Source organism: Delphinus delphis, chromosome 19 (assembly GCF_949987515.2).
Source record: "Delphinus delphis chromosome 19, mDelDel1.2, whole genome shotgun sequence".
NCBI lineage: Eukaryota > Metazoa > Chordata > Mammalia > Artiodactyla > Delphinidae > Delphinus > Delphinus delphis.
Genome location: NC_082701.1, coordinates 6,749,079 through 6,775,251, shown reverse-complemented (window position 1 = coordinate 6,775,251; position 26,173 = coordinate 6,749,079). Strand labels below are relative to the sequence as shown.

The following is a 26,173-nucleotide window of genomic DNA, read 5'->3' as shown; positions in this document are numbered from 1 at the left end:
GGGGGTGGTGGTGGTGGTGGGAGGGGAGTTGGGTTGAATCTTAATCAGTCATGGTCACCCCACATTTCAGACAAGGTCTGCTTTCCAACACAACCATCAAGACTCAAACGGGATTTTATTGTTAAAAAGGGGGCTTGGTGGGGGCGGAAGCCACTGCTAAGTAACAAAACCAGATTCCCTCCCCGACCCCAAGCACAGCATGGGAATGTTCCTGCCCCAGATGTGGGCCCAGGAGCCCTGTCCCATTAACAGTTCCCTCCCCCCCCATTTCTGAGGCCAAGTCGGGCCACAGGTCTCAGAACGGGGTTTTGGCAGCAGGGTTTTCTGTCCAGGGCTGGGAGGCCAGGGAGCCCTGCCATCCCGCCGTGCTTCCTGGGCTCACCTCCCTTTCCCAGTGGCACCGCAAGCACGGAAGTGTTGGGCAGGCACCCTCACCGTTCCGGGGTCTCAGGAGCCCCCGCCTTCTGAGATCCTGAGCTCCTGCTCGCAGGGCACCCCCGTCTGCCCAGCCTCCATCTCCCATTTCCTGCTACCCCCCATTCAGTCTTGGGGGCAGGAGGGCCGGTTCCAGGCAGGGCCCCTCAGTTATGTTGGAAGCGTCCATCTTTGCCATGGGGCAGGCGGGGCCCCCGGGTAGCCCGCTGGGAAACACCAGCTGGGTTGGAGGGGACAGCGAGGGGTGAGGAGTCCCCAGGGCCTGCAACAGGGGAAGGGCCACGAGCAGTGCTTGAGGAATGCCCCTCCGTCCCCTCTGATCACCCAGTGGCTCTGAACTCCCTAGGGGCACACCCCCAAGGTGCCAGCCCCACAAATATTCTTCAAGAACCCTGTTTCCAGCAAGGGGCAGCCATAGGGCAGGGAGCTCCACATGCTTCCTCCCTGGGCTGACCAGGCGCTCCCCTCCCATTCCCTCCTTTGCTGGTACTGACCTGGGTTCTGGCTTGGAGGGAGTTTGACCTTGGCCATAGGCAGGGAGACCTTTCCCAGATGCCGGGTACCAGAGGCTGGGTGCCCGCACACTTGCACCCTGTGGTCCGAGATGCTCTGCGCGGGATGGGGCCCCAGGAGGTGTGTCTTGGGGCGGGAGAGCTGTGTTGGTTGAAGAGCAGTGACGTGAGGTGGGAGCCGCATGCGGATCTGATGCAGGGGTCTGCCCCGGCAGCTATGCCAGCTTGGGGGGATACGGCATGGAGGGTGGTGCACAGCTAGGGCTACCCTGGGGCCGCGGGAGCAATCCAGCCCTCAGAGCCCCACCAGCAAGGCAGGGGCCCAGACCACCCAGTCCTTGTCCCTGGACTCACCCCTTGCCCTGTGACCTCAAAGGACTGTGACCTCCGCTTCCTCCTCTTTGCCTCCAGCAACTCCTCCCGTTTCTTGCCCAGGCTTTTCTTCTGGCCACGCAGCCAGGGCCCGGGGCCATCGCCATGATGCTCGACGGCCCGGGATGGGGCCTCACCCGTGCTGCTGGACAGGTTGTCCTCACTGGCAGCGTGCTGCAGCATGGGGCTGGGTGGCCGCTTGCAGGCCAGCAGGCCGGGGGGCCGCGCATCGTCAGCCTCGCTCAGCGAGTGCAGGGACAGGCTGCTGCGCTCCATGCTGGGTGCCAGCAGGTGGCGCCCCTCGGCGCCCAGGGCCCGAGAGCGTCGCCGGGCAGCCTTCACCGAGATGCACTTGGTGTCCGTCAGGATCTCCTTCCTCTCTGCGGCAGGACAAAGGAGCACCCAACCGGGGATCAAGGCCACATATTCCTCCCCCTCCTGCACCTCCAACACCCCTTCTCTGCCAAAGCATCCCCCCTTGCTTGCTGTTTAAGAAACTTTGGGCAAGTTTCTGAGCCTTACTTTCATCTGTAAACTGGGGAGCCTTACTTTCATCTGTAAACTGGGGATCTGTAAACTAACCCCACTGGCTTGTGAGGATTTTTTTTTTTTTTTTTGGCCGAGCCTTAGTTCCCCGACCAGGGATCGAACCCATGCCCCCTGCAGTGTAAGCGCAGAGTCTTAACCACTAGACCGCCAGGGAAGTCCCAGGTTATGAGGAGTAACTGAGATAACGGGCATAGCCTATGGCCAGGGCGTAGGGGTTCGGTCTATATTTGCTCTTACAATTATTTCTGAGTGGGAAGGTGGGGCGTGATCCTAAGCGCCATGTGTTCCCCATTCCGGTTTCTGATTGTGCCCCCAGCTTTGTGTGGACAGAGCAGGTCGTTAATCCTCTCTGGGCACTGGTGCCTCTCTTTCTAGAGCGGTCAGCACCCGACGCATGGGTGTACTTAGCAGTGCAGAGGGAAGGAAGGGGCTCTGGGCTGGGTGATCTGAGCAGTTTGGACGATGCCAGGCTCAGGCTGACAGGGTGGGCAGGGGGCACACCTTTGCAGGACAAAGGGATCTCTGACAGGTTCTCACTGCTGTCAGGGGAGGAGTTGATCCGGCCGCTCAGGCTGCCCAGGCTGTCCTGAGTGGGGGCCTGTGAGACGAATTGGTTGGGAAGAGAAGCCACTGGACACAGCAGGGACCCTATGTCCCCAGGGGGCTGTTTTGGAAAGGCTCCATCCCAACCACTGGGTGTCCACCCTGGTGCTCCCACCTGCAGCAGAGGAGCCCATCGGGCCAGCGGCGCTCAGTGCTCACCTCCTGCGTCACCAGGCTGCCAATCTGGATGGGGGGTGGGGTGGGCACAGAGGAGCTCTTCACCTGCCAGGCCCCGGAACTGGCCTTGGACACGTGGTTGGCTTCACTGAGGTTGGCAGAGGAGGATGGGCATCTGTTGACCAGGCTGGTCCCACTGCGGTCCCACCCCCACCCTAGGGGGGAGCTGTTGTGTAAAGGGAGAGAGGACCCAAAAGTCCTGGCTCCAGACCTGTGCCACCTGCCCCCTTTCGTTCCTGCTCCATCCCCCCCAGGAAGCCCTAATCTGGGCTGGCATCTCTGGGACACAGCCCGTGGTGGCTCAGGCAGGAAGGACTGGCAGAAAGTGGCCCCTGGCCTCACCTCTCTGTGCTGATCGGAGGCAGGAAGCTGCCCTGCAGGAGCTGGGCTTCGGAGCTCAGCGTCTTCACGCTCTCTGGGTCAGACTCTGGGGTCGGCAAGGTTCCTGCTCTGCTAATTTTGGGCAAGGAGCTGTCCTGGGGAGGTGGGGAAGGGGCAGTCAGAAGACTTGGTCCTGGGCCGGTAACAGCACAGGGTGACAAAGGCACACAGGGTGTCTGGGGCTGTAATAGGGGCTGGGAGCCCCAGAGGGCAGTGGGCTTGTTCTCGGTCCCCAGGGACAAGCTGTGGTAGGCCAGGCATCCCCCGTGGCACTGCCTGGTGGCCTGGTCTCCTGGGAGGGCGTCTGGGGCCATTTGTCATATCTCAGATAGCCAAACCTGACCTTCAGACCCTGGGTGGGGACAAGTGCCAGAGAAGAATACGCCGAGAAAGGAAGCTTACTCAGGCTTGGCGAGCCTTTGGGTGGGATAAGAAGGAAGGAGTCAGCTCCCTGGGGACCAGCCAGCCTGGTCCCACCAACATATGCCAACGACCTGCACGCACTGCCCTGGCCATCGGCCCCTCCCTTAGCGCGTGTGCGCGTGCTCAGGCCCGAGGCGCCCACCTGCAGGGCCCCAGAGGCCACGCGGTCCATGATGGCGGCCCGCTCCAGGCTGCCCTCGTCCTGCGCTCGCACGTACACGTCGTACAGCTCCTGCAGGCGCTGCGGGACAGCCAAGCTGTAGTCTGCCAGGGGAGGGGCAGGGCTCAGCGCGTGCCCTCGGGCCCTCCGCGGGTCGATGGGGCCCGTGGGCGGCTCGGACGCGCGGGGCGCGGGCCCTACCGTCGATGATCTGCCGCTGGCCCTGGATGATCTCGTCGCAGAGGCTGCGGTGCTGCTCCAGGCGGCGCAGGGCCTCGCGGCGGTGGCGGAGCGCGCCGTCGCGGAGCAGCGCGTGCGACTGCATCTCCGTGTTCTCCACCTCGAGCTCGTGCACGCGGCACAGCAGGCTGAGCACCTCGCGCTGCTCCTCGGAGCCGATGCGCCGCGGCAGCGTCTCCTCTAGGCGCCGGCCGCGCGCGCGCAGCTCTCGGCAGCGCTGCTCCAGCGTCAGCTGGGGACCAAGCGGGGTGAGCGCCAGGCGGGCTCTCGCCCACCGCTGAGCCTGTCCCCGCGCCTCCAGTCCCCGGACTCTGGGCTCCCGGCTGAAGCCCCGTTCCGAGGCCCACCCTCGAAGCTGCCTCTCGGGCCTTGCAACCAGGGGCTGCCCCTGAAGGGCCCGTCTCTGCCTACCTTCTTGCCGTCCTGACCACAACCCATCCCTGGAACCAGCTCCGTGGATCTGCTGAGCCCCAGCCCAGCTGATGCCCTCAGGGCTCACGGTACCCTGAAACCCCCTGGCCAGGATATGCTCCAGAACAGAGGGCAGAGATCTGGAAAATCCTAATTATGATATTGGCTACCATTTTTTGAGTCCTTGGTATGTGAAAGGCATTTGTTTAATCTTCCCAACAACCCTACTAGGGCTGACTACTCCCATCTTACAGATGAGTAAGAGAGGCACAAGGAGGTGAAGGAGTTCAGTGAGGTCACAGGGGATTTGTGGCCTGAGCTCCCAGCTCCCAGGCCTCCCCCAGCCCCTTCCTGCTGGGGCCTCTCAAACCCACTCTCCCAAACCCCAGGCACCTTCTGCTTTCGCAGCTTCTTCTGCTCCCCCGTCAGGGCAGCGATGCTCTCCCGGGCGCAGGCCACCTCAGGGGGTTCCAGGATGTCTGGCTGGTCATCGCCTGTGTCCGAGTCCTTCTCACTGTCGTCCTTGGTGTAGGACTCCTTGCGTTGCTCCTCCCTCCACTTGAGTGCCCTGCGTGACTTCTCGTGCTCCCAGCTGCCGCAGCCCCACCCCCGAGGGAGACCCGGGATTCAGGCCACGGTGGGAGGCACGGCGTGCATCTCCAAGCTCCCAGCCCCTGCCCCAGGCCGGGGGTGCTCACCCTGCAATGGTGAGCAGGTGGCGGGAGGTGTCGATCTGCACCTCCATGGCGTGGTTCTCCAGCTCCAGCAGGTGTCTCCGCACGTCCATCTGCTCCTGGAAGGCGCTGATGAGCTGCTCCCGCAGCTGTCCCATCTCAGCCTGCTCACCCTTCTCGCTGTGCAGCTGGACCTTGGCTGGCCATTGAACGGCAGGTGGGGGAGGCCAGTGGAGGAGGAAGGGTCAGGCCAGGAAAGTCTGGGCTACCTGGGGCCCTCCCCTCTCTTTCTTCCCAAAAGACTTCCTGTGCAAGCACCTCCCCAGAAAGACCTCCTAGATTACCACAGCCCTCCCACATCCCACTTCCGCATTGAGTCTTCAGGCTATGACCCAAAGGTGATTCCCAGCTTCTCTGTATGAACTGGGCTTCCGCCAGCCTTTAGAGCACCTTTCTGTCAACTAATAAAAGGTGCCCTTTAGACACTTTGGAAAATCATCATAGCAAATACAGAAAGTGTATGAGCTCTGTATCCCTTCTGGCGATGCCAGGCACAGTCTCGGAGCCCTGCGCTGCAGCCCCGAGAGTGACGCCCCACGCAGCTAAATGCCCACGTGCCACTCACTCGTGTGATACCACCTAACCCTCAGGTCGAGTCTCTGAAGCAGAGATCGCGATTCCATTTGACCATTGAAGGACTGAAGGCCCAGAGTGGTTGATGACTAGCCCAAGGCTACCCAGCCAGAAAGAATCTGAGTCTAGCTTTGAACCCGGCCCTGCCTGACCCCTGAGCAATTTGAGACGGGCTGGACGGGCTTCGGGAGACGGGCTCCCACTAACACAGACCCACACGCACACCTTGGATGTGGCAGATGTCGCCCCGCCCCAGCCGGCCGTGGGCCTGGCCCCGCCCACCCTGCTTGTCCATCTTGCGCTTGAGCCTCTCGATCTCGCCCCGCAGGTCGGCGATGATGCTGGTGTATTGCGCGATGTGGTAGGAGACGTTGAGCAGGTTCTGCTTCACCTGTGGGGATGGGAGGGGAGCAGGTACGGTCACCTGGACGCCGGGGCCTGCCTGCGGGTTCCTCTTTTCTCTTTCTTACCCCTAATCTTTCTGACAGTAATGGCCTCCTTGCCTCTGACCCTACAACCTCTCGACACTGCGTGCCTCCGCCAGAGGCATACTCCTAAAATGCTGCCTTCCCTGGTCAACCTTCAGTGGCTCTGCTTGGGGGAATGCTGCTTGGGGGAATGCTTGGGGGAATGCTAATCCCCCCACCACTCTCTCTAGATTTTCTTTTGACTCACTGCTCCATCAGGAACATTCTGCTCCAGCTGAGGAGCCATCCCACTTGCCCCACTCCCACCACCGACACCATCTCCTTCCTGCCTCTGGAACCTCTACCCTTACTGCTGCCTCTCTTCCTAAATTTCCTCCCCATCCTGTTTCCCTCTCACAGTCTCCAAAGAGCTACAGGGGATCCCACCAGCACCCCCATCCCCGATCGTCGGCATCATTTCCTGCTGTTAATAATATTCTGAACTATCAATTCAGAGTATTATTATTACCTGTCTCCTCCCATCATTCAGTTCCTTGAGGGCTGGGATAAAGCATAAAGTGCCTGGAGCAATGGCTGGCGAATCGTAGTGTCGGGAGAGTGTTCACGAAATTCTGTCTTAAAATTCCCACCCCTCTACCCACACGGTGGAAACAAACGTCCTAACAGGTAGTGGGGATTCTGACACGTTCACCGGAGAGGGTGAGAACGTGGGCTTGGAAACCAGGCAGACACAGCTCTAGTCTCAGCGTCATCACTGCCCTGGGACAGGGAGGTCACTGAACTCCCTTCAGCCTCATTTTCCTCAGCTGTGAAACGGGGACAGAAATAACCTCAACTGAGCCTGCCTCATTTGAGGATCAGATGATTTGATAAAGGGCCCAACATAAGTGCGTAGTAACGGTCACCTCTGTCTGTTAGGATTAGGGGCTTTGGAAAGGTAAACATCTGACTGGGTACCTGAAGATGAAAAGGGGAAGATGGAAGGGGATGACGGGGCTCGGGGCGCACAGACCTTGCACGAGAAGAAGGGGACTCTCAAGGGCTGTGGGCTTCTCGGCAGGCAACAGGGAAGGGCACAGGGGTGACACTGGACTGGGGAGTGGGGCCAGTGCAATGGTGGCTGGTTCCAGAGAATGTGCGGTGCCGTGGCAGGGCCTGGAATCAGTCCAGGGGCTCGAATCTTGGCCCAGGAAGGCGGGCCCTGGGGGACAGACCAGGGGTCCCTCACCCTGGTCTTGATGTTCTTGGCCCGGCCAGCGTAGGTCAGGGTGTTCCGGGATTCCTCAAAGGCACTGCTCGCTGGGCTGATGTGGGCGATCATCACCGTGCGGCTGTTTCCCCCCAGGGAATCCTGGATGGGGCCGAGGGCGGGCTGTGTTCAGCCGGGTCCTGCCTTTCTTCACGCTGCTCCTGCCAGGCTGTTCGTGATGCCCTTGTGGGGTGTGTGTGTGTGTGTTTCCCTCTATCTCACACTCACACACACACGCGCGCACACTCTCACAGCCGCTGGTGCCAAGCATCACAGGACTCTCCCCTCCTCCTCTGCTGTCCCCCCTTCTTCCCTCTTCCAGCTTCTTCGCCAAAGTTCATATCCAGGTCAGGGTCTACCCGGCTTCCCTTCTCCTCCCCTCATACGTGAGAACGAGGAAAGGCAGCGGCCCTGACTGGCTGGGAACCAGAGGGGGAAGAGCCCCGTGGGGCCCTGGGCCCCTCCCACATCCCCTCTGGCTTCCCAGGTCCCCCTTTATCCGACTGCTGTTGGCGCTGTTGTCTTGGCTGGAGTGAGGGGGGTGATGGGGACCTCTGCATGAAGGTTGAATTTGGCCTGTGGCCACCGCCTCCCTTGCCCTGGGCTTGCTGTGCCCTCCCGGACAGACAGTGCACAGCGGGGCTGCGGGCTTGGGGGGAGACAAAGCCCTTGGCCGCAGCAGTTACCAGCTGGGCGACTCCGCAAGCTCCGTCACCTGTCTAATCCTCAGCTTCCTTGGGTTTCGAGGGTGGCAGGAACTAACTGTCCTACCTCCCAGGCTGTAAGTGCAGTGATGCTGGCAGGCCGATTAAGTCACCTGCAGCTCTGCTATCGGCCCAGACAGACCTCTGCTGGGACCTACGTCCAGCACTTACTAGTGTGAGGCCTTGGGAAGGTTACTTAGCCTCCCAGTGCCTCGGTTTCCTCATCTGCAAATGGAAATAGTCATCCCCTAACTCAGACTCGCTGACAAGATGAAAGGGACCGAGAAGGGGGTGCTGAGACAACGAACACAGAGCCCAGCCAGGAGCGGGGCCTCCCCGACAGCAGCCTCTGGGAGACCTGATGCTGACTGACCACCTGAACCCCCAAATCCAGACGACCCCCCAGTTCCCCTAGACCCACAGCCCTGGGGTGGGGGGTCAGGTGCAGCCCTTTTCCCTCCCTGCTGCCCAGTCTTTGGTGAGAGTCACCAGATAACATACAAGACACCCAGTGAAATCTGAATTTTGGATAAATAACAAGTGGGTTTTTGTTTTTTGTTTTTTAGTATAAGTACGTCCCAAAGATGGCATGGGACATACTTATACCCAAACAGATTTTGTTTATTTGAAATTCACATGCAGCCGGGCGTCCTGTATCTTTCCTTGTGACGCTGGCGGCCCCACCCTGGGTGCCCAGGCCCTGGGCCCGGCGGCAGGTCGTACCTTCAGGAGCCGGGTGAGCTTGCTGTCACGATAGTTGATGTACTTGTTGCTGCTTTTGTCACTCAGCGCGTTGATGCAGTTGCCCAGGGCCAGCAGCGAGCGATTGATGTGGGCCCCCTCTTTCATGCGCTGCCCACGGTTCTGTGTCTGGGGGGTGGGGGGCGAGCAGTGGGTGTGACTCCCTGCCCTGGGCCATCCTGAGTTGTAAACCCCTCCCTCTCCCCCGGGGCCCTGCAAGGGAGAGATGCTGAGGGCCTGGTCCCGCCCTCTGTCGGGGTGGGGGGGGGCGGTCACGGAGGGCTTTCGAGAAGGTCAGAGAACCGGAAGGCCTCTGAACAAGAGGGGGAACAAGAGGCTTCTGAGGGCTGAGACCCTGGCACGTCGTCTGCCCTGCGGCACAGCTAAGGCAGCGCCGAGAATGCGATGGAGGTGGGTCGTGGCTTCCCAGGCAGCTCAGCTGAGAGCCGGCCCGGCCACGGGCATGGCAGCAGGCGTGGCCATGGGCACACGGCTCTAGAGGGTGCGCCAGGCTTCAGGGAGGGAAGAGGGAAGTTTGTGTGTGTGTGTGGAGGGGGGGAGTGAGTGTGTGTGAATTGCATGTGTATATGTGACAGCATGTATGTGTGTATAAGAAAGTCTGTGAGTGAGGAAATGGGTTGAGGTGTATGTAAGTGGGTGTGAGAGCAGGACAGTGTCAAGTCCCAGGAGGCTCTGCCTACAGCCGCCCTCGGGAGACGTCTTTGCCCAGCCTGGTGAAGCTGGGACCCACTCACTCCAGTGGCTGCGGGGCACACCCTCTCCCCCCGCGGGGAGCTGGCTGCTCCCCTGTACTCCTCCTCCAGGAAGCCCTCAGGCCGTTACTGGAAGAGAGGGGTGTGTTTCTCCAACCCCACCCTGTTTAAACCAACCCCACACGTTCAAACCAACCCCACACGTTCAAACACAAGCCCTGTTACATCTCCCTGGCGCTGTCCTGTCCCTTGCATTTGCTTCAGTGCTAACAGTGACATCACGCAGCCCCAGCACTCACGTGACCCTGAAACCTCCAAGTTTGCCCGCAGGAGGGGGCCCGGGCCCAGGCGCAGGGCCAGGCGGACAGGGCTTAGTGATGGGGGACAAATGCTGAGAAATGGGTGATGGACCTTTTTCTCTCCCTGATGTGGTTGGCAAGGGCCCCCTCCCGGGCTCTGCCCAGGGTGCCCCCAGTTGGGGGACGTTGTTTCCCCCCTGCCCCAGCTCCTCATTGGGCCCATTCATTCTCTTGCCTGTTCCCCGCTCCTCCGGGGCAGCCACTGTCTCCTTCCCTGGAGAAATCCCCATGCTCCCAGGCCCCTTCCCACAAACAGCCCTTGTGTGCTTCCCCAGGGTCCCCCCCATCCTTCTTGCTCATCGGAGACATTCCTCAGTCCCTTCCCCCTCATCTCCACCCTCCCTGGGAAGTCCCCACCCTCACCCCTTGGGGAGCTGGGCGGCCAGCATCCCTGCCCTGCCCCCCGGGCTTTCTCCCCAGCCCCACGGGGAGCTAGCCTCACCTGGGAGGCCCGCTCCGAGCCAGCCAGGTCGATCATGAACAGGCGGCCCTGCCGCACCTCCTGCAGGACGTTCTTGACCCGGCTGCGCTGGCGCACGGCCACCTGGAGCACGGCGTGGGAGCGGGAGGACGTCTGGTTGGCGGCTGTGGGCTCCTGGGTCCTCTGCCGGTTCCCCTTCAACAGCAGCTGCATGATCTGGGTGGGTGGGGACGGGGGAGGGAGGCCACTCCTGGGGACCCGTGAGGATGCTCCCACGTCCTGCAGCTGAGAGGTTGGGAAGGGGCCCAGGCAGGGGTGGGTCGGCCCTCTGGGTGCTGCGGGGCCTGGGAGGTCAGGGTCTGTCTGTAAACTGGGAGGCTGGTTGCCTGGTCAGCCCCCAGGGTCTGCGTGGCTGGGGGCGTGTCATCCAGGATTGTCTGTGTCTGCCCCAGCCCCAGCCCAGCTGCGCAGGAAGCTGCTCCCTCCCACCCATCCCCACCCTCCCCGGGAGGTTAGTGTCCCTCCCTACTGCGACTCGCCTCTTTGGCATTGACCGTGGAGACCTCCGTGATCCCGGCCACCTGGATCACCCCTTTGGAGTCCTCCCTCAGCTCCAGGTACCCCAGGGCAGGGTTCAGCAGGTCCCGGATCATCTCATTGTAGATCTGATGGGCCAGGTTGGGAGGGGCAGGGGACAGATGTTAACGGGAGACCAAGGGCAGGAGGTTCAGGCAATGGCCAGGTTCTCTGTCCCTCCCGAGAGCTCCAGGCTCCTCTCAGGGAAACCCTGGTTAAGGAGGACGACCCCTTCCTTCCTATGGGGTGGGCGTAGGGGGCTTCAGCACCCGGAGGGAAACATGGGGCTGCCAGAGGCAAGGGTGCAGAGGCATCAGAACCACACGGAACAGGCTGGCCAGGCCCGGGACGGGGGATGGGGCCTGACCCACGGCCGAGCCCTGTTTGTTGCTAGGCAACCCATCCTCGACCTTCACCTGCTCCCACCTCGCAGGCCCCCAGAGTGCATCTTGCTGGCTGAGTCAACGCCACGCTGGCTGGAGCAGCTGCTGGCAGCACTGTCTCGCTGCCCTTCCTGAGCTGTCACCCGGGAGATTATCAGCTCCCGGAGGGAGCCGGAGAGGCCAGGAGCCAGATGGCGTCTAGCCTGCTGGCTCTCCTGCCTCTTCTGGCCTCTGTGTGTCCCCCCCCCCCCCACCGCCTGGCCACCCCCGCTGACCCCTCACTGCCTGGTGGTAGCCCTCATACAGGTGGGCATCAGAGGCTGTGGCAAGAGAGCGAAGGCTGGCAGGTCCCAGCCTGTCCGTGTACGTGCAGTTCCCACCTATAGACACTGAGTGCCTGCACGTAGCCTGGCAGGGCAGACAGGCTTGGCTTTCAGGAGTGTGCCCAGGAGGATGGCGTCTGGGAGGACGGCTGAGGTCTGTGCTCCGCGACAAGGCTACATTGGGGTGTGGCACAATGGGCATGGCTCGGCTTTGAAGCCCTGCGGTCCTGAGTTTGAATCCCTGCTCCCTCACTTACTGTGTGACCTCGATCTAGTTGCCTAACCTCTCTGAGCCTCAGTTTTTATAAAGTGAGGCCAACCATGTGCACATGGGAGAGCAGCAGCGATGAGCACCCCAGGAAACTGCCCCGTGACAGGGAGGTGAGCCAGCCCGGTCCTATGGGCCTCTTGTCCAAGCCCACGGGACGGGGTGGAGGGAGGACCCACCTCCAGGTAGGACATGGACACCTCATATTCCATGTCGTTGCTGGTCTCCTCAATGGCACAGAAGAGGTCATTGAGGGTCCGAACGTAGATGCCGGGCTCGTGGTCTGTGCCCAGCATGGTGTAGGTTTTCCCGCAGCCTGGGGCAGAGCAGGGCGGCGGGTGAGCAGGGGCTCCTGGCAAACCTGGGTCTGTCCTCAAGGCGGGACCCTCCCAGATGGCCGGGGAGGTGGGGGGAAGGGGAGAAGATGGCATCCTTGGCTGGCGATGGGGCCACATCCTCGGACCCTGCTCCGGTTGGGGCCAGACTAGCTCGGCGGTGGAGGGCAAGGGGGCTTGATTCTCAGAGGGGACAACCAGGGCACACAGTCCTCTCCGTGGGCTGGGCTCCCCCTCACCTGTGGGGCCATAGGCAAAGACAGTGGCATTGTAGCCTGAGATGACGCCTTCAATGAGGCTCTTGGTGGTGGCCTGATACACCATCTCCTGCAGGGAAGAGGAGACCCGTCAGGGGCCTGGGCACAGGCAGGGCAGAGCACACAGGCCCACGGGCACATCCTGGCTCCCAACAGAAGCAGCTCTGTCCCTGGAGCCCTCGGCCCCAGAGAAGTGGGGGTGGGAAGTGGGGAATGGATGTCTCTGCTTTCACCCCATGGGGGGATGCCAGCCTGAAAGAGAGCTCAGGACACCTGAGACGCCTCCCCCCACAGCCGGCTCCCAGCCCCCAGCCCTGAGGACGCACGCATTACAGCTGCCGCTGGGAGCATCCCGCAGATGGGCAAGACGGGGGTCCCTGGGAGGGTGTCAGCTTCCCGTAGCTCCCCTCCCAGCACCAGATGGGCTTCAAGCACTCTCCTCCAGCTCCCCTAGGGGCCACCTGTGGGGTGTGCTGTGTGGGTCCCCGTGTAGGGCGGCCTCTGCGTGCTGACCGGGGCGTGTCCACGCAGGAGGATCTGAATGCACCACGCAGGCACACGCACACTTGCACGTGTGGGGAGACGGCAAGTGATGGAAGGAAGGCTGAAGGTCGGTGGCAGGGTCCCCCAAGGACTCCCTCCTGAGGGGGTCAAAGGGCAGAGAGAGGATCTTGTGTGTCCCTGAGCCCAGGCCCCCCTCACCTGGGTGGCAGTGAAGTCAAAGGCCACGTCGAATAGGTAGGACTTCTCCCGGGAGCGATGCGCCCGCAGGATGTCGTCGGGGTCTTCCATTGGGTCCATGAGAACCACCATCTGCAAAGGTACCCGAGGGGAGGCTGGTGGTCACCCGGGAGCCCCAGGCCCATACCAATGTCAGCACTGACCACTGACCTCACCCCTCCTCACTCAAGACATGGGAAGGAGTGGGGACGATGCTCTGTGTCTGGGAACGCCGGGGCCAAGAGGTAAACTGAGTCCTGACAAAGGACAAGGCACTGAGGGGGATGGGCTGTCCTAGAGCCACCCAAGGTCGCAGAGACAGTGATGCAGCCCCTTTCCTGGGTCGGCAGGGGAGCCAGGGCCAGTGACAGCCCGAAGAGGACTTTAGAGCAGACACGGCAGGAGGGGCAGCCCCTTGGAGGGGCAGAGGGAGCTGACTGACAGAGGAGGCTGACTTGGGAGCCCGGCCCGGCTCCATGGACCTGGGAGATCCACATGGGTCCCTGTCGGTGCACCCCCGTCCAGCACCAGGATTCAGGAGGCCCAGTGCCGGGAGGACCACAGCCTTGGAACTCCCACCAGACTCCTCCCAATAGGTACACAGCTGTGCTCACTGCGTCTAAACTGGCCTAAGACCCCTGGGGTCCCAGCAGGGCCCCCTTCTGGGATTCTCAATGGAGGAGGGAAGAAGGAAGAGGTAAGACAGCTCCCTAGGAGGCCCGACCCAGGACCCTCACCCAGAGGTCTTATCCAATCAGATGGGATTCCAGGTAAGCCAGTTAGAGGGGATGCTCCAGACAGGCTGGGCTGGGGCTTTGTGCAGGGAAAGAATGAGGCCACTGACTGAGGCCCCCTCACAGCCTGCCAGAGGCTGGGTGGCCATGGTGAGCTGAGTGCAGGGTGTCGGGGCCTGCGGCTGTACCTGCCGTGCCCACCTGTCCCCAGCCACCACCTCAGGGCTTCAGCCCCAGTGCCCCGTAAGCTTGTCCCAGGATCCAGTTCCAGGCTCAGGTCCTAACGCCAGCAGCAGGAGCCCTGATCAAGTTTCAGACCCAAATGAAGATACACCCGCCCACAAGTCCCCAGGTGTGGGTCCCAGTGGACCGCAATGGAACTTGACCAGATGTACAGCTCTCACCCCCGGTGCCAGAATGCCTGTGCATACCGGCGGCGCCAGCGGCCTGAGGGCCACCCTCTAGGGACCTTTGATGCAGGAGTGGGTGAGCTGTGTGCACTGATGCCCATCGCCCACTGATCACCTTCAAGTGACCTCTGGGCACTGCCAAGTTCATGGCACCGTCGGCATTTGGTTCTTTTGACATCCAGGCTCCTGAATCAGGACATTGTCAGCACAGCTGCTATGATCCCCTCTTATAGAGGGCGTTGGGGCTTCCCTGGTGGCGAAGTGGTTGAGAGTCCGCCTGCCGATGCGGGGGACGCGGGTTCGTGCCCCGGTCCGGGAGGGTCCCACATGCCGCGGAGCGGCTGGGCCCGTGAGCCATGGCCGCTGAGCCTGCGCGTCCGGAGCCTGTGCTCCGCAACAGGAGAGGCCACAGCAGTGAGAGGCCCACGCAAAAAAAAAAAAAAAAAAAAAAAAAAGAGGGCTTTGTCTGGGTCTCCATCTGTCTGGGCCCCAGCCTGCGCCCCACCCTTCAGAGCATCACCCCCATCCTGGTCCACTCTGGCATACAATGGAGCCCTTGTGCCCCTCAGCCAGGTGAATTGGAGCTGAGCCGCGGAGGGCTGGGGTGGGGTGGGGCGCTGTGGGCTGCACAGGGAGTTCAGGCCGGGTGACCACGACTGCTGGGCACCTTCTATGGACCAGGCATTAAGCGGGGGCCCCCGAGGAGAGAGAGCAAATGAAATGTGGTTTCCTGCCTCTGACATCACAGTGGAGTGGGGAGCAGATCATTGTAATAACAAGCACCGGGCTCCAGGAGGCAATCAGAGCACAGAGGAGGGGCATGTGATCCGTGATGCAGGTTTTCCCCTGCAGGAGGGCTTGCTGGAAGAGGTGGCACCAGCACTGAGTCTTTTTTTTTTTTTAAGTTTATTTACTTATTTTATTTTTGGCTGCGTTGGGTCTTCGTTGCTGCACGCAGGCTTTCTCTATTTGTGGCGATCGGGGGCTACTCTTCGTTGTGGTGTGCGGGCTTCTCATTGCGGTGGCTTCTCCTGTTGCAGAGCATGGGCTCTAGGTGCGCGGGCTTCAGTAGTTGTGGCACACAGGCTTCAGTAGTTGTGGCTCACGGGCTCCACAGCACAGGCTCAGTAGTTGTGGCGCACAGGCTTAGTTGCTCCGCGGCATGTGGGATCTTCCAGGACCAGGGCTCGAACCCGTATTCCCTGCACTGGCAGGCGGATTCTTAACCACTGCGCCACCAGGGAAGTCCCCAGCACTGAGTCTTAAAGGATGAGTAAGAGTTGGCTGAGGAATGTGAGGTGAGGAAAGCAGATGAGGGAAAAGCATTAGCAAGGCCACGAGGTGAGAGGCAGGCTGTGGGCAGACGGCCTCAGCTCCGAATCACTGGCGATTCTTATGAGAAAGGCAGGGATTTTTCCTCCCGTCCCGTCTGCCAGGAATCTCGACAGCACAGACCCAAGATGGCCACAGAAGGAGACGTTGGGGCCCCTCTGTGAGCACATGCTGCCCCCGCTCTGGGAGGCTCCTGTCCGTCCTAAATGTCACCCAGGCTGGCACCCAGCATGTGCCCGAGGAACGTTTTCTCAATAAGGCTGCACAGAGGGAGCTCTGAATACACCATATGCAGTGCTACGTGCTTTGCACACACTTTCTCATTTTCCCCCACAGCTTAGAGTAGGCGCTCGTATCATCTCAGCATCATCATGAGGAATCAGACTGGTACCCAGAAGCTGCACTGCCAGGTACAGAGCTGGTTGGATTCAGAGCTGTTGGGTTCCAGAACCCAGGCCCCTAACCACCAGACCTCCCGCCCCTGCCTCTGGACCAACAGCTGCCTTCCTGGGGCCTGTCCTGGTTGAACTGTGTCCTCCCCAAATTCAACTATTAAAGTCCAATCCCGCAGTCCCTCAGAATGTGACCTTATTTAAAAAGAGGGTTGTAGCTATAATCGGTTAAGTTAGGGTGCGGCCCCTTTATAAGGACTGGTGGTGTCCTTATAAAAGGGGAATTTGGACACAGACACACGTGGCGGGAAATGACGGGAAGAGACACAGGGAGAAGATGGCCATCTGCACGCCGAGGACAGAGACCTGGAACAAATTCTCCTTTGCAGCCTCAGAAGGAGCCAGCCCTTCAGACTCCTGGCCACAGAACTGCGAATGAACGTATTTCTGTTGTTTAAGCTGCCCAATGTGTGGTACTTGGTTCCAGCAGCCTTACAAATTGATACACTACTGGAGGCAGGCTCCTGCCTCAGCTCTGAGGGGGTGGGCTAGTCTGGGAGCTCTCTTTCACAATTCCCTGCATCTTATATATTTTTTAATTAATTAATTAATTTTTTTTGGCTGCGTTGGGTCTTTGTTGCTGCGCGCGGGCTTCTCTAGTTGCGGCGACCGGGGGCTACTCTCGTTGCGGTGGCTTCTCTTGTTGCGGAGCACGGGCTCTAGGTGCACGGGCTTCAGCAGTTGTGGCTCGTGGGCTCAGTAGTTGTGGCACGCAGGCTTAGTTGCTCCGTGGCATGTGGGATCTTCCCGGACCAGGGCTCAAAGCCGTGTCCCTGCCTTGGCAGGCAGATTCCTAACCACTGTGCCACTAGGGAAGCCCCTCTGCATCTTAAATGTTCATGCCTCTGGCATGCTGGGCACCTGACTCTGGGAGGTTTCAAGGGCCACGCTGACCACACAGGATGCACAGGGCCCTCCCGATGCTGGCGGGATGGTGGAAGGCAGGGCCGGGAGTGGGGAAGGTGGGTGGCGCACGGCAGGGCTCTGTCCCCGCTGGTCCAGGCCTGCTAGCTCAGCAGAGGCCCCCGGGCTTGACCTCTCCCTGCCCCCACTGCCTCCACCTCCAGACGTGTTTTTCATTCAATGCCGACTGTGACCTTTCCACGGTTCTAGCTTTGGGCCTGGAAACCCAAGACCCGCAAGGGAAGTAGGGGGCCTCAGGCTCGGGGGAGGGTGTCATCCATAGTCTGTGTCCCCATTAGGGACCAGGCTCCTCGCCCGCATCTCCTAGGTGAGAAATACCGTGAACAAAGCGTGTCGGGAGTTCTTCCGCTGCACACCGCTAACTGCTGGGCTTTGACCGGCTTTGCAGTTTTAACCGCTTCTTTCTGGCCTCCAAACGGCTAAACTGAGACCAGGGTTTCACAGTCTTGGCACTGTTGACACTTTGGGCTGGATCGTTGTTATCAGGACTTGTCCGGTGTGTTGTAGGATGTTTAGCAGCAGCCCGGGCCTCTACCCGCTAGAGGCCAGGGCGCAGCCTCCTCCCGAATGTCCCCTGGGGAGCAAAATCGCCCCCAGCTGAAAACCTCTGACCTAGGCTATTCCTCCTCAAGCCTCCAAACTGGCAGCGAAGATCTCCGGGGAAGGGGATGTGCAAATTGGGTTCAGGCTCCATACTGCTGTGTGACCTCGGGAAAACTGCACCACCTCTCTAGGCCTCAAGTGCTTCCCAGTTGGAAGTCTGGGAGGACCAACAAGGCCGTAGCCTTGAGAGAAGAAATCATGCCAGCACTCCTCGCCTACTCAGGAAGCCCCAGCAGAGAACGGGCCTCTGGGGAGGCCCCAGCCTAGGAGACATCACTTCCAGTCCCGGGAGCTGAGCCCATAGCTCCTGTATTCTCAGGGCGTAAACAGGACACAGCGAAACAAAAGCCTGATTCGAGGTGGCTATCACCCCTGTAAGGCTGTTTCTAGATTTTTTGTTTTTTCTTTAAGAAGGAAAATTCATGGCTGGTCATAGTTCTAGTTGTAAAAGTACCACCTTGTGGGTACTCAAGAAAGGAGATTTTGATCTCAGGAAGGGCGTCCCTGGGCCCTGACAGCCTTCAGGCTAGATGGAAAAGACCCGAATGCTGAGCTCATAAAGCCACCAAGGCCCAGCTGGCTGCTCAGGACAGAGCCACACCTGGCTGATGTCCTGGCCAGGTCCCCACCTGCCTACAGGACTCTGAGGACCCTGAGGCCTCGGGTGAGAGGACATGTGACCAAGATCGTCTAGGGCTGCATCTCTCACGGGCCTACAGTGTCGCCCTGGGAGCTTGTAAAATACAGATTCCCAGGCACTACCCAGATTCACTGAATGAAAATCTCTGGGGAACTGGGCCCACAGATCTGCCTTTTTAACCTGCACTCTTGCCTTGTACCCATTCAGGCACTCAGTAGAAGAATCCTTGCATCCTGGCAGCATTATTCATAATAGGCAAGAGGTAGGAAGCAACCCAAATGCCCATCAACTGATGAATGGGTCACCTAAATGCAGAGTGACCATAGCCTGGGATAGTATCCAGCCACAGAAAGGAGTAAAGTTCGAACCCAGGCTACAAGGCGGATGCAGCCTTTTCTTTTTTTTACTTTTTGGCTACACCCGTGGCTTGGGGGATCTCAGTGCCCCAGCCAGGGATCAAAGCCCCGCCCCCTGCACTGGAAGCGTGGAGTCCTAACCACTGGACCGCCAGGGAAGGTCTTACAACATGGATGAACCTTGAAAGCATGATGCTCAGTGACACAAGCCAGACATGAAGGACCATGTATTGTATGATTCCATTTCTACAAACTGTCCAGAACGGGTGAATCTATAGAGACGGAAAGTGGTTTCCTGGGGCCAGGAGGGGGCTGGGGAGATGGGCGGGGTGGTGGCTAAGGGTGGAGGGAAAGACTTCTTGAATCCTCTCCCAGTCACCCTCCTTTGGGGCTGCAGAACCAAGAAGCATCCAGATGGTGGGTGTGCACGGGGGGCTCCGCCCCCGGGCAGGTGAGTGGGGCTGAAAGCGCCCGGGCTGCTCCCACAACACTCACAGTCTCTGACTCTCGGCATCTGTCACCTTATACTTCATTCACCTTTCACAATAGCCTGCACTTGCGTGGCACAGCTCTCCCTTACAGGATTGCCTCTAATCCTCTCTCAACAGCTCTTGGGCTGGGTCGAGCAAGTTCTTTCTTTCGTTTTTAATTAATTAATTATTTATTTTTGGCTGCGTTGGGTCCTCGTTGCTGTGCGCGGGCTTTCTCTAGTTGCGGTGAGCGGGGGCTACTCTTTGTTGCGGTGCGCGGGCTTCTTATTGCAGTGGCTTCTCTTGTTGCGGAGCACGGGCTCTAGGTGCGCGGGCTTCAGTAGTTGTGGCTCGCGGGCTCAGTAGTTGTTGCCCACAGGCTTAGTTGCTCCGCGGCATGTGGGATCTTCCTGGACCAGGGCTTGAACCCGTGTCCCCTGCATTGGCAGGCGGATTCTTAACCACTGTGTCACCAGGGGAGTCCAATAGCAGAGCAGGTTCTTAACATACTGTCTTCTGATGAGGAAACGGAGACCAGGATCCGGAAGCCCCTTGGTGGCTCCTCCGATAGGACCCCAGGGGCACGGGGCGGGGGTGACAGTTGGGCTTTGAACAGATAAAGGCTAACTGCGGGATCATGTATATGGTCAGGTGACTTAAATCCTGTCGACAAGCATGGTCTGCAGGGCTCGGGGGAGGATCCGCAGGCTGCGGGCTCTGTGGGGGGGAGGGAAGGGAGCCGTCTGTTCCGGAACTTCTGGGTCCCAGCGACCTCTCAGGCTGTCCCTGTGGCCATCAGTGGCATCCCTGAGGGGTCTAGCGTCAGGGTCTATTCCTGGCCCAGATGCTAGGAGACCAAGCTCCTGCCTGATCCTTCCGTGAACACAAAGGTGTGGCCGTGACAGATTGGGGACCACCAGACAGGGAGCCCTGAAGCCAGAAGGGGGCGGGCAGGAGGTGGATCAGGGTTTCACTTACCTCTGGGGCCTGAAACCATCCCGTGTGTCAGCCCTGGAGATAAACTAACCTCTATTAAACGCTGACTGTGCGCCAGCTGCTGGGTAAGCAGTGGGCATGCGTTAGCCCGTGAAGACTTCTAAGACGGCGCCGTGACAATGATCCCGAATCAGATGGGGCGATGGGGGTGGGTAAGACCACAGGCACCCGGACCACCTCGTGACAAATCCAAACCCTAACTCCGGCTTCCCCAGAATCCGGGCACACCGGCCTCTTGTCCCCAGAGGACACTCTGCCACGTGAGTGTCCACCTCTGCAAAGCTAGGGGAACAGTGTCTCCCTCATCTGCAGGAGGATGACGCCTAGCTCTAGGCAAGGCAGTCCTAGGACCCCGCACAGTGGCCCAAGCCAGTGGCTGGCTGAGGCCTCGGTCCACCTCTGCCCGCTCAGAACCCACCGACTGGTGGGCTTTGGTAGCATCGCCTCCCTGCTGACCACCAGGGGCCGGGCTTCAGTAGTGACCTCTGGGCTGCTGTGCTCGGCGGCTCCCGACCCGCTAGCCCGGGACAGCAGGAGCAGGGCTGAAGTAAGCCCTACATCACAGAGGAGGCAGAGCCCAGAACCCCAGGCCAGCAGAGGCTGGGTTGGGGAGCCCTTCTGCGGGGCTGGGCCGTGACGGAGGGCCACAGCCAAGGGAGCAAGGGAAGCAGCGGGTCACGGGCAGATCCGCCTCCCAAGCACACGGCTCTTTAGCGGAGGCCGGGTGCTGTGTCAGATGCCTGGGCCCACCTGCACCTTTGCTGGGAAAAGACTCGAAGGCCCTGCTGTCCTGGGGATGCTCCCAAGCTCACCCTGCCAGCCCACCGGGCTCCAGACCTCAGGGAGAAGGACCAGAGCAGCTGGCCCATCAGTGAGGCTGGCCAAGCCTGCAGCCCCCAGCCTCCCTCAGGGCCAGCTGCGCAAGCCTGGATGGCATGGGCCACAGAGAAGCCATGGGGGTCACCGGAGAAGGATGGAGGTCAGGGGGCAGGGCCTAGCCAGAGGGCGAGGCTATCCATTTTACTCTGTGGACGTCACCTTACTGGTCAGAGGGACGGAGCACCTGAGCGGCGGCTGGTTTTTCGGAGGTTCCCAGCCTGCCATTTGCTGTGGCTTCTCCCAAACTGCAGCCCAGGCAAATGTATCTTTGGGGTTTTTGTTTGTTTGTTTTCTTTGGCCCCACCATGCAGAATCCCACGCGGGATCTTAGTTCCACGACCAGGGATCGAACCTGGGCCCCCTGCCGTGGAAGTGCAGAGTCTTAACCACTGGACCAAGGAAGTCCCAGGCAAGTGCATCTTTGAATCCAGCAGGGAGAGAAGATGCTGGGGGCCAGAAGCTTAGCATTCTCCCTGCAGGGCCTGGAGCCCACACTGCTCAGACCACTCTTTCCATGTCTAAGCTGACAAAGGAGCAGCTCCGTTGGGACTGCCCAGCCCTTGGGACCTTCTCAGAGGCGCAGCTTGGCCTCCCTCTCCACTGGCAGGGACAGAAAGGAGCCAGTGTTTGCTGTGCGTGGGCACACAATGGGCTGTGCCCGGGACCAGAGCATTTCTCTCAGCATCAGTTAATATCTGTCAGCCCCCATGCCGGCTGGGAGCCAGGAGCGGCCCAGAGAGAGGGCATCATTGTTCCACCTCTGAGGACCTGATATCCTTGGGGACAAGTTGGACAAACAGGGAGTGGCCTTGCCTGGAAGGAGGTTTCTCCTCTCGAGTTCTCTGGCCGTTCATGGCTGGCCCCTCTCATCAGCCAATCCAGCAGCCCTGGGCACTCTCAGTCACTTATAGATGGTAACTCACAGCTATTAACACGCCCTGGGGAAGCACCGTGCATGTATTTACGGCTGAGGACCCTCCAGAGCAGGCATTATGGTGACTGTCGCCACTTACAGAGGAGGCAGCTGAGGCTTCTGGAAGCAACCTGGCCCAGGCCACACAGCCGGTAAATGATGGAACCTACACTCCACGGCTGTTGTGGGCATCCATGCTGCCCCCACCAGGCCTTTAGATGGGTTCTTCCCAGCCCCCCGCTGCCTTCCTTCAGGCCTTTGAGGAAGGCTACCCTTTTCCAACAGGGCGCGGAGGAAGAGAAATCAGGAGGCGGGTGCTACCCAGCTCTGCTGTGGCCACAGCTCACTGGGGCTGAAGGAAGAGGCTGGGTGGGGTGAGCACTTGCCCCCAGGGACCCCGAGGCAGGCAGGCATCGCAGGCTTCATCTACCTACGGTCTTCTTACCATGGCCCTTGGGCTTCCTGAGTCCAGCCCGCCAGGCTCAAGGCCAGCAGGTGCCCACTTTACGCCTCTCTCTGCAATGCACTGCGCCGCCCTGACTCCTCTGACCTCCTAGCACATCCAGCCACCTGGATGAGCCTGGGCACCCAGGAGAAGCTAGCAGCGGCCACAGAGCAGAGGCAAGGGGTTGCTCTCGGAGTCCCCAGAGGCCATATCACCATGATGCTTCTACCCAGGCAGCAAGCCTGCCCCCACCACTGTGCCCATCCCCACCCCAAACCTGAGTCAACTGCCTACCCCAAAAACCATTCTGGCCATGGTCTACAGCGTGTGCGGCCTGGCTCCTGCCCACGCCGCCAACCTCATCTCACTCCTCTCGCCCCTTCTCTCTCTGGCTTGAGCCACACTGGCCTTTTCTCCGTTACCCAAGTGTATCACAATCCCTCTCACCACAGGGCCTTTGCACATGCAAGTCCCTCTGGTTGAAATTTCTCCCTTCAGCACACTCCTAATGACCTCTTCTTCATCCCTCCTGTTTCAGCTCAAGCACCCTTTCTCAAGGAAGCCCTTCCTGACCTCTGGGTCTAGGTCAAGTTCCCTCTTATTCTCATATCTCCACACATTTCTTTGTAGCCCTTGTTGGCTACAAACTCATACGTTCATGATTCAGTTCTTTCATTTAAGTCTCATCTCCCTGCACTGGCAACGGAGGGAGGACAGGGTCTCTTCTGTTCACCGTGGTTTCCCGGCTCCTAGCACTGTCCCCAGCGTGTGTTGTGGGCACTTGATAAATATTTCTTGTCTCCTGTGTAGACGGAGGTGGGGCTTGCCCTGCCCACCTCATCATGTTGACAGGAGAACCAAGAGGGCAAATAGACATCCAAAGACTTTGCAAAACATGAACAGTCTGGAGGTGAGCATTAGCTCTAGACCCTATGAACACGTGCTCTACGGGTAGCAGACCCACTAAGGTGGGGGAGTCAAGTCATGGGTACACGGAAGATGTGTGAATTTTTTCAGGGCTGGAGGGAGGGGCTCAAGCTCCCCCTCCCCCTCAGACCAGGGAAGCTTTTAGCTCTCCTTGGATCAATCTAGGGAGGCTTCCTGGAAGAAGGACTATGGTTTCCTTGATGATGTAGTCAATAGTACAGCCAAGAGTTCAGAGGGTAGAGAAAGGGCCCTTCCTGCCCCGACCAGGTGTGAGCAGACCTCTGCCCTGCCCTACAGCTCCCAGCCACACAGCCCCATGTACCTGCTCGTCTACTTTATGGGCGATGAGGGTGGCTCCTTCTTCCAGCTCCGCCACGCTGATGGGCCGGACCCGGAGCGCCACCTGGGAGGGAAGGCCAGACCCCTGGGATTAGATGCAGAGGGCTGTGCCGGGCCGCAGAGAGAAGGATGAGAGGACCCCAGGAATCCTCCCCTGGACCAGCCCCATGGGTTCCTCTCTGTTCAGCCATCCGAGCCTGGTTCATCTTAAGGAAAACTCAGTGGTTCAAGGCTAGCCTCTAGGTCGAGGGTACCAGGTCCACAGACTGTGGGCTCTGTCTGAGTCTACGAACTTCCCAGGAGCCTGTGCCCCAGAGAGAGCCCCAGCGGAGAGAGCTGTCTGCTCCGCCAGGCTGCATCAGTCACGCCCCAAACTAAGCACCTGCATCTCCCCTGGGCTTTGAACTTGGAGCCCCTGGCAGCGGAGCGGCCTGTCTGTGAGTCTGTGGACGACGTGGGCGGGAGGTGGGACGGGGGCCCAGGGGACATCCCCTCCTCGTGCTGACAACCAGTGACTGCATTCCCACCCGAGGACAGTGCCATCGGAGGCTCCCACCTCCCTCTATCCTCCCGCCAGAGAGAGACGGTGGGTCTTCATCCTGGGCCTGGGTCTCCCCCCAGACGGGGCGCTGCTGCTTCTACTGATCAAGGGGAAATAGCTGCTCTTGTGGGGCACCAAGGGGGGTGTGTGGGTATAACTAACGGGCCCTCGTGCCAGGTAAGAACGCTTCACTCTCAGACGCACTTCACTGCCTGTCAGGCTGCCCACACAGGCCTCCTCGGCCAAACTCCACGGGTGGCAGGGAAGGCCCCTCCACCCCTGCCCCAGGGGCGCGCACGGCGCTCACCACACAAGCCATTTCCCAAGAGACAATTCTAAACTGCCAGAGAGGATGTTCCAGAGCCCCCCCGGGCTTGCCTGGGGGCCTGGGGCTGAGGTTCGTCTTTGGAGCCGCGAGCTCACCCTACAGAGGCGGGGGTCTCTGGGGGCTTCATTATCCTCCAGTTACGTTACCACCCACCTGCTGGCGATGGCGCCCTTTCCCGGATCTCAGAAGTTAGGGGGTGGGGAGGGGGCTGGGAGAAAGCAGTGGCCTTGGGGTCACTGAGTCTTCCCCCCATCACTCAGTCCGGCCCCACTGATAATCAGAAACCTGTCTTTGTCTCCACCTGTCTCCCGTGCCCCCCACTCACACCTCTTCCTCTGCCCCAGTCCCCGGGGCTATGAGGGGCCATCTTGGTTGCTTCCAGCACTTCTCTGAAATGTTTATAGAGTCCTTACTTGGGCGGCATCTGTGTTGCAACCCAATAACCAGCTACCTTCAACCCTGTACCAGCTCCTCTGGTACCTGGGGGCTCTTGTCTACCTACCTGTGATCCTCAAACCCTTTAAACTCCTGACGCCACCGGGCTGGCATGCTCTGGTTCACCAGGAAACTCCCACCTTCCTTCCCCGGGCAGGTAGGTCAAGCCCTCCCTGCCCCTGGCTTTTCGGGATCAGAGAGCAGTGTTGTTCCAGAGCCCCATGTGCACAGGTTGGGGGTGGGGGGGCCCTGCTGGAAAGGTGTAAAGGGGGAGTGGGACTGAAGCCAGGCTAACTTTCCAGGCCTTAGCAGGGTGGCCATGATGCCCTCCTTCCTGACATGCACCACTCGGGGCAAGTTGCTCGGGACGCTCCCAGCCCCTGACCCTGAGTGTCCTCTTAGCGGGGGCACCCAGTACGGTCCGGAGGCCGCCCGAGGGTGTGGGTTCGGGGGACCAGGGATGGGGTCGAGGAGGGGGAGGTTGACGGGTTCTCACCATGAGTTGCTGGTCCTTGGAGTCCCCGCTGTCCTTCATGCTGGCGGCGGGTGGAAGGGCTCAGGCCGCGACAGCGGTCGTGGCCGAGCCGCAGCCCCACCGCCGCCGGCTCCCTCGCAGCCTCGCCTGCGCTGCTGCTGCCTGACAACCCGAAACCAACGACGCGCCCGCGGCCGAGGCCGCCGACAGGGAGGCGGGGCCGGGGGAGGGCCCCGACGGCGCCTCCCGCCTCCCGCGCCCCCGCCCCTCCGCGCTGCTGCCGAGGGGTGGCCGCCTCCGCCGGGGAGGCGCCCTAGGCTGCTCCGCTTTCCCGGCGGGTGTCCGACTGTGCGACCCTCCGGCCTTCGGCGCGGCCCTGCGTCCGTCCGTTTGGTAGCTCTCGGCGCCCCTTCCCCGCGCCGGGGCTCGTGGCCTGGGCTCCTCTTCCACGGCCCTCCAGGGGGCGCCCGTCCGGCCGCGTGGCTCGAGAGACAGACACGCTGCCTCCCGCTGGGGCCGCGAGCATCCTCTGCCGGCCTGTCTGTCTGTCTGTCTGTCTGACTCAGCGTCTCCAGGGCGGCGGCTGGCAGCCTTGTGTTTCCATGGGCGCTGCGTGCATCGTGGCTGTGGGCTCGTGTCGCTGGCGTGGTGTCTCCACCGCGTGTCCAATGACAGAGCGGGCAAAGAGTTGGCCCTTTGCCCTGGCTGCCCACCCGAGTGTGCAGGGGAGCATCTATGTCACTTGGGTTGTGTCACAGAAGAGCCCGCCTCTCAGTGTACCTCGCTAGCAAACCAGACCTGATCCGTAAACCAGGAATCTAGGTCAAGATGTTTGGGTCAGTGTGCCTTCCGGCTCCCTGCCTGCTGTAACAGCCACGACAGCGTTCAAGAAAGTACAGGTCAGACGCTGCGGCCTCCATTCTTGGT

The 26,173-nt window shown here is 60.4% G+C and overlaps 1 protein-coding gene across 1 annotated transcript; it reads right to left on the bottom strand.

The window, feature by feature from the left end:
• Positions 1 to 184: 184 nt before the first annotated feature.
• Positions 185 to 25,306, bottom strand: KIF19 (kinesin family member 19). Its single transcript, XM_059996528.1, has 20 exons — positions 25,268 to 25,306; positions 23,451 to 23,531; positions 13,030 to 13,140; positions 12,310 to 12,397; positions 11,915 to 12,051; positions 10,725 to 10,850; positions 10,207 to 10,401; positions 8,675 to 8,821; positions 7,227 to 7,349; positions 5,796 to 5,961; positions 4,962 to 5,136; positions 4,657 to 4,855; positions 3,814 to 4,084; positions 3,595 to 3,716; positions 2,991 to 3,124; positions 2,631 to 2,736; positions 2,370 to 2,466; positions 1,302 to 1,699; positions 930 to 1,089; positions 185 to 697 (listed from the first exon to the last, which is right to left on the bottom strand). The coding sequence occupies exons 1-20, from the start codon at positions 25,304 to 25,306 to the stop codon at positions 582 to 584; spliced, it is 2,991 nt and encodes a 996-aa protein (XP_059852511.1). The 3' UTR covers positions 185 to 581.
• Between the last annotated feature and the right edge of the window lie 867 nt (positions 25,307 to 26,173).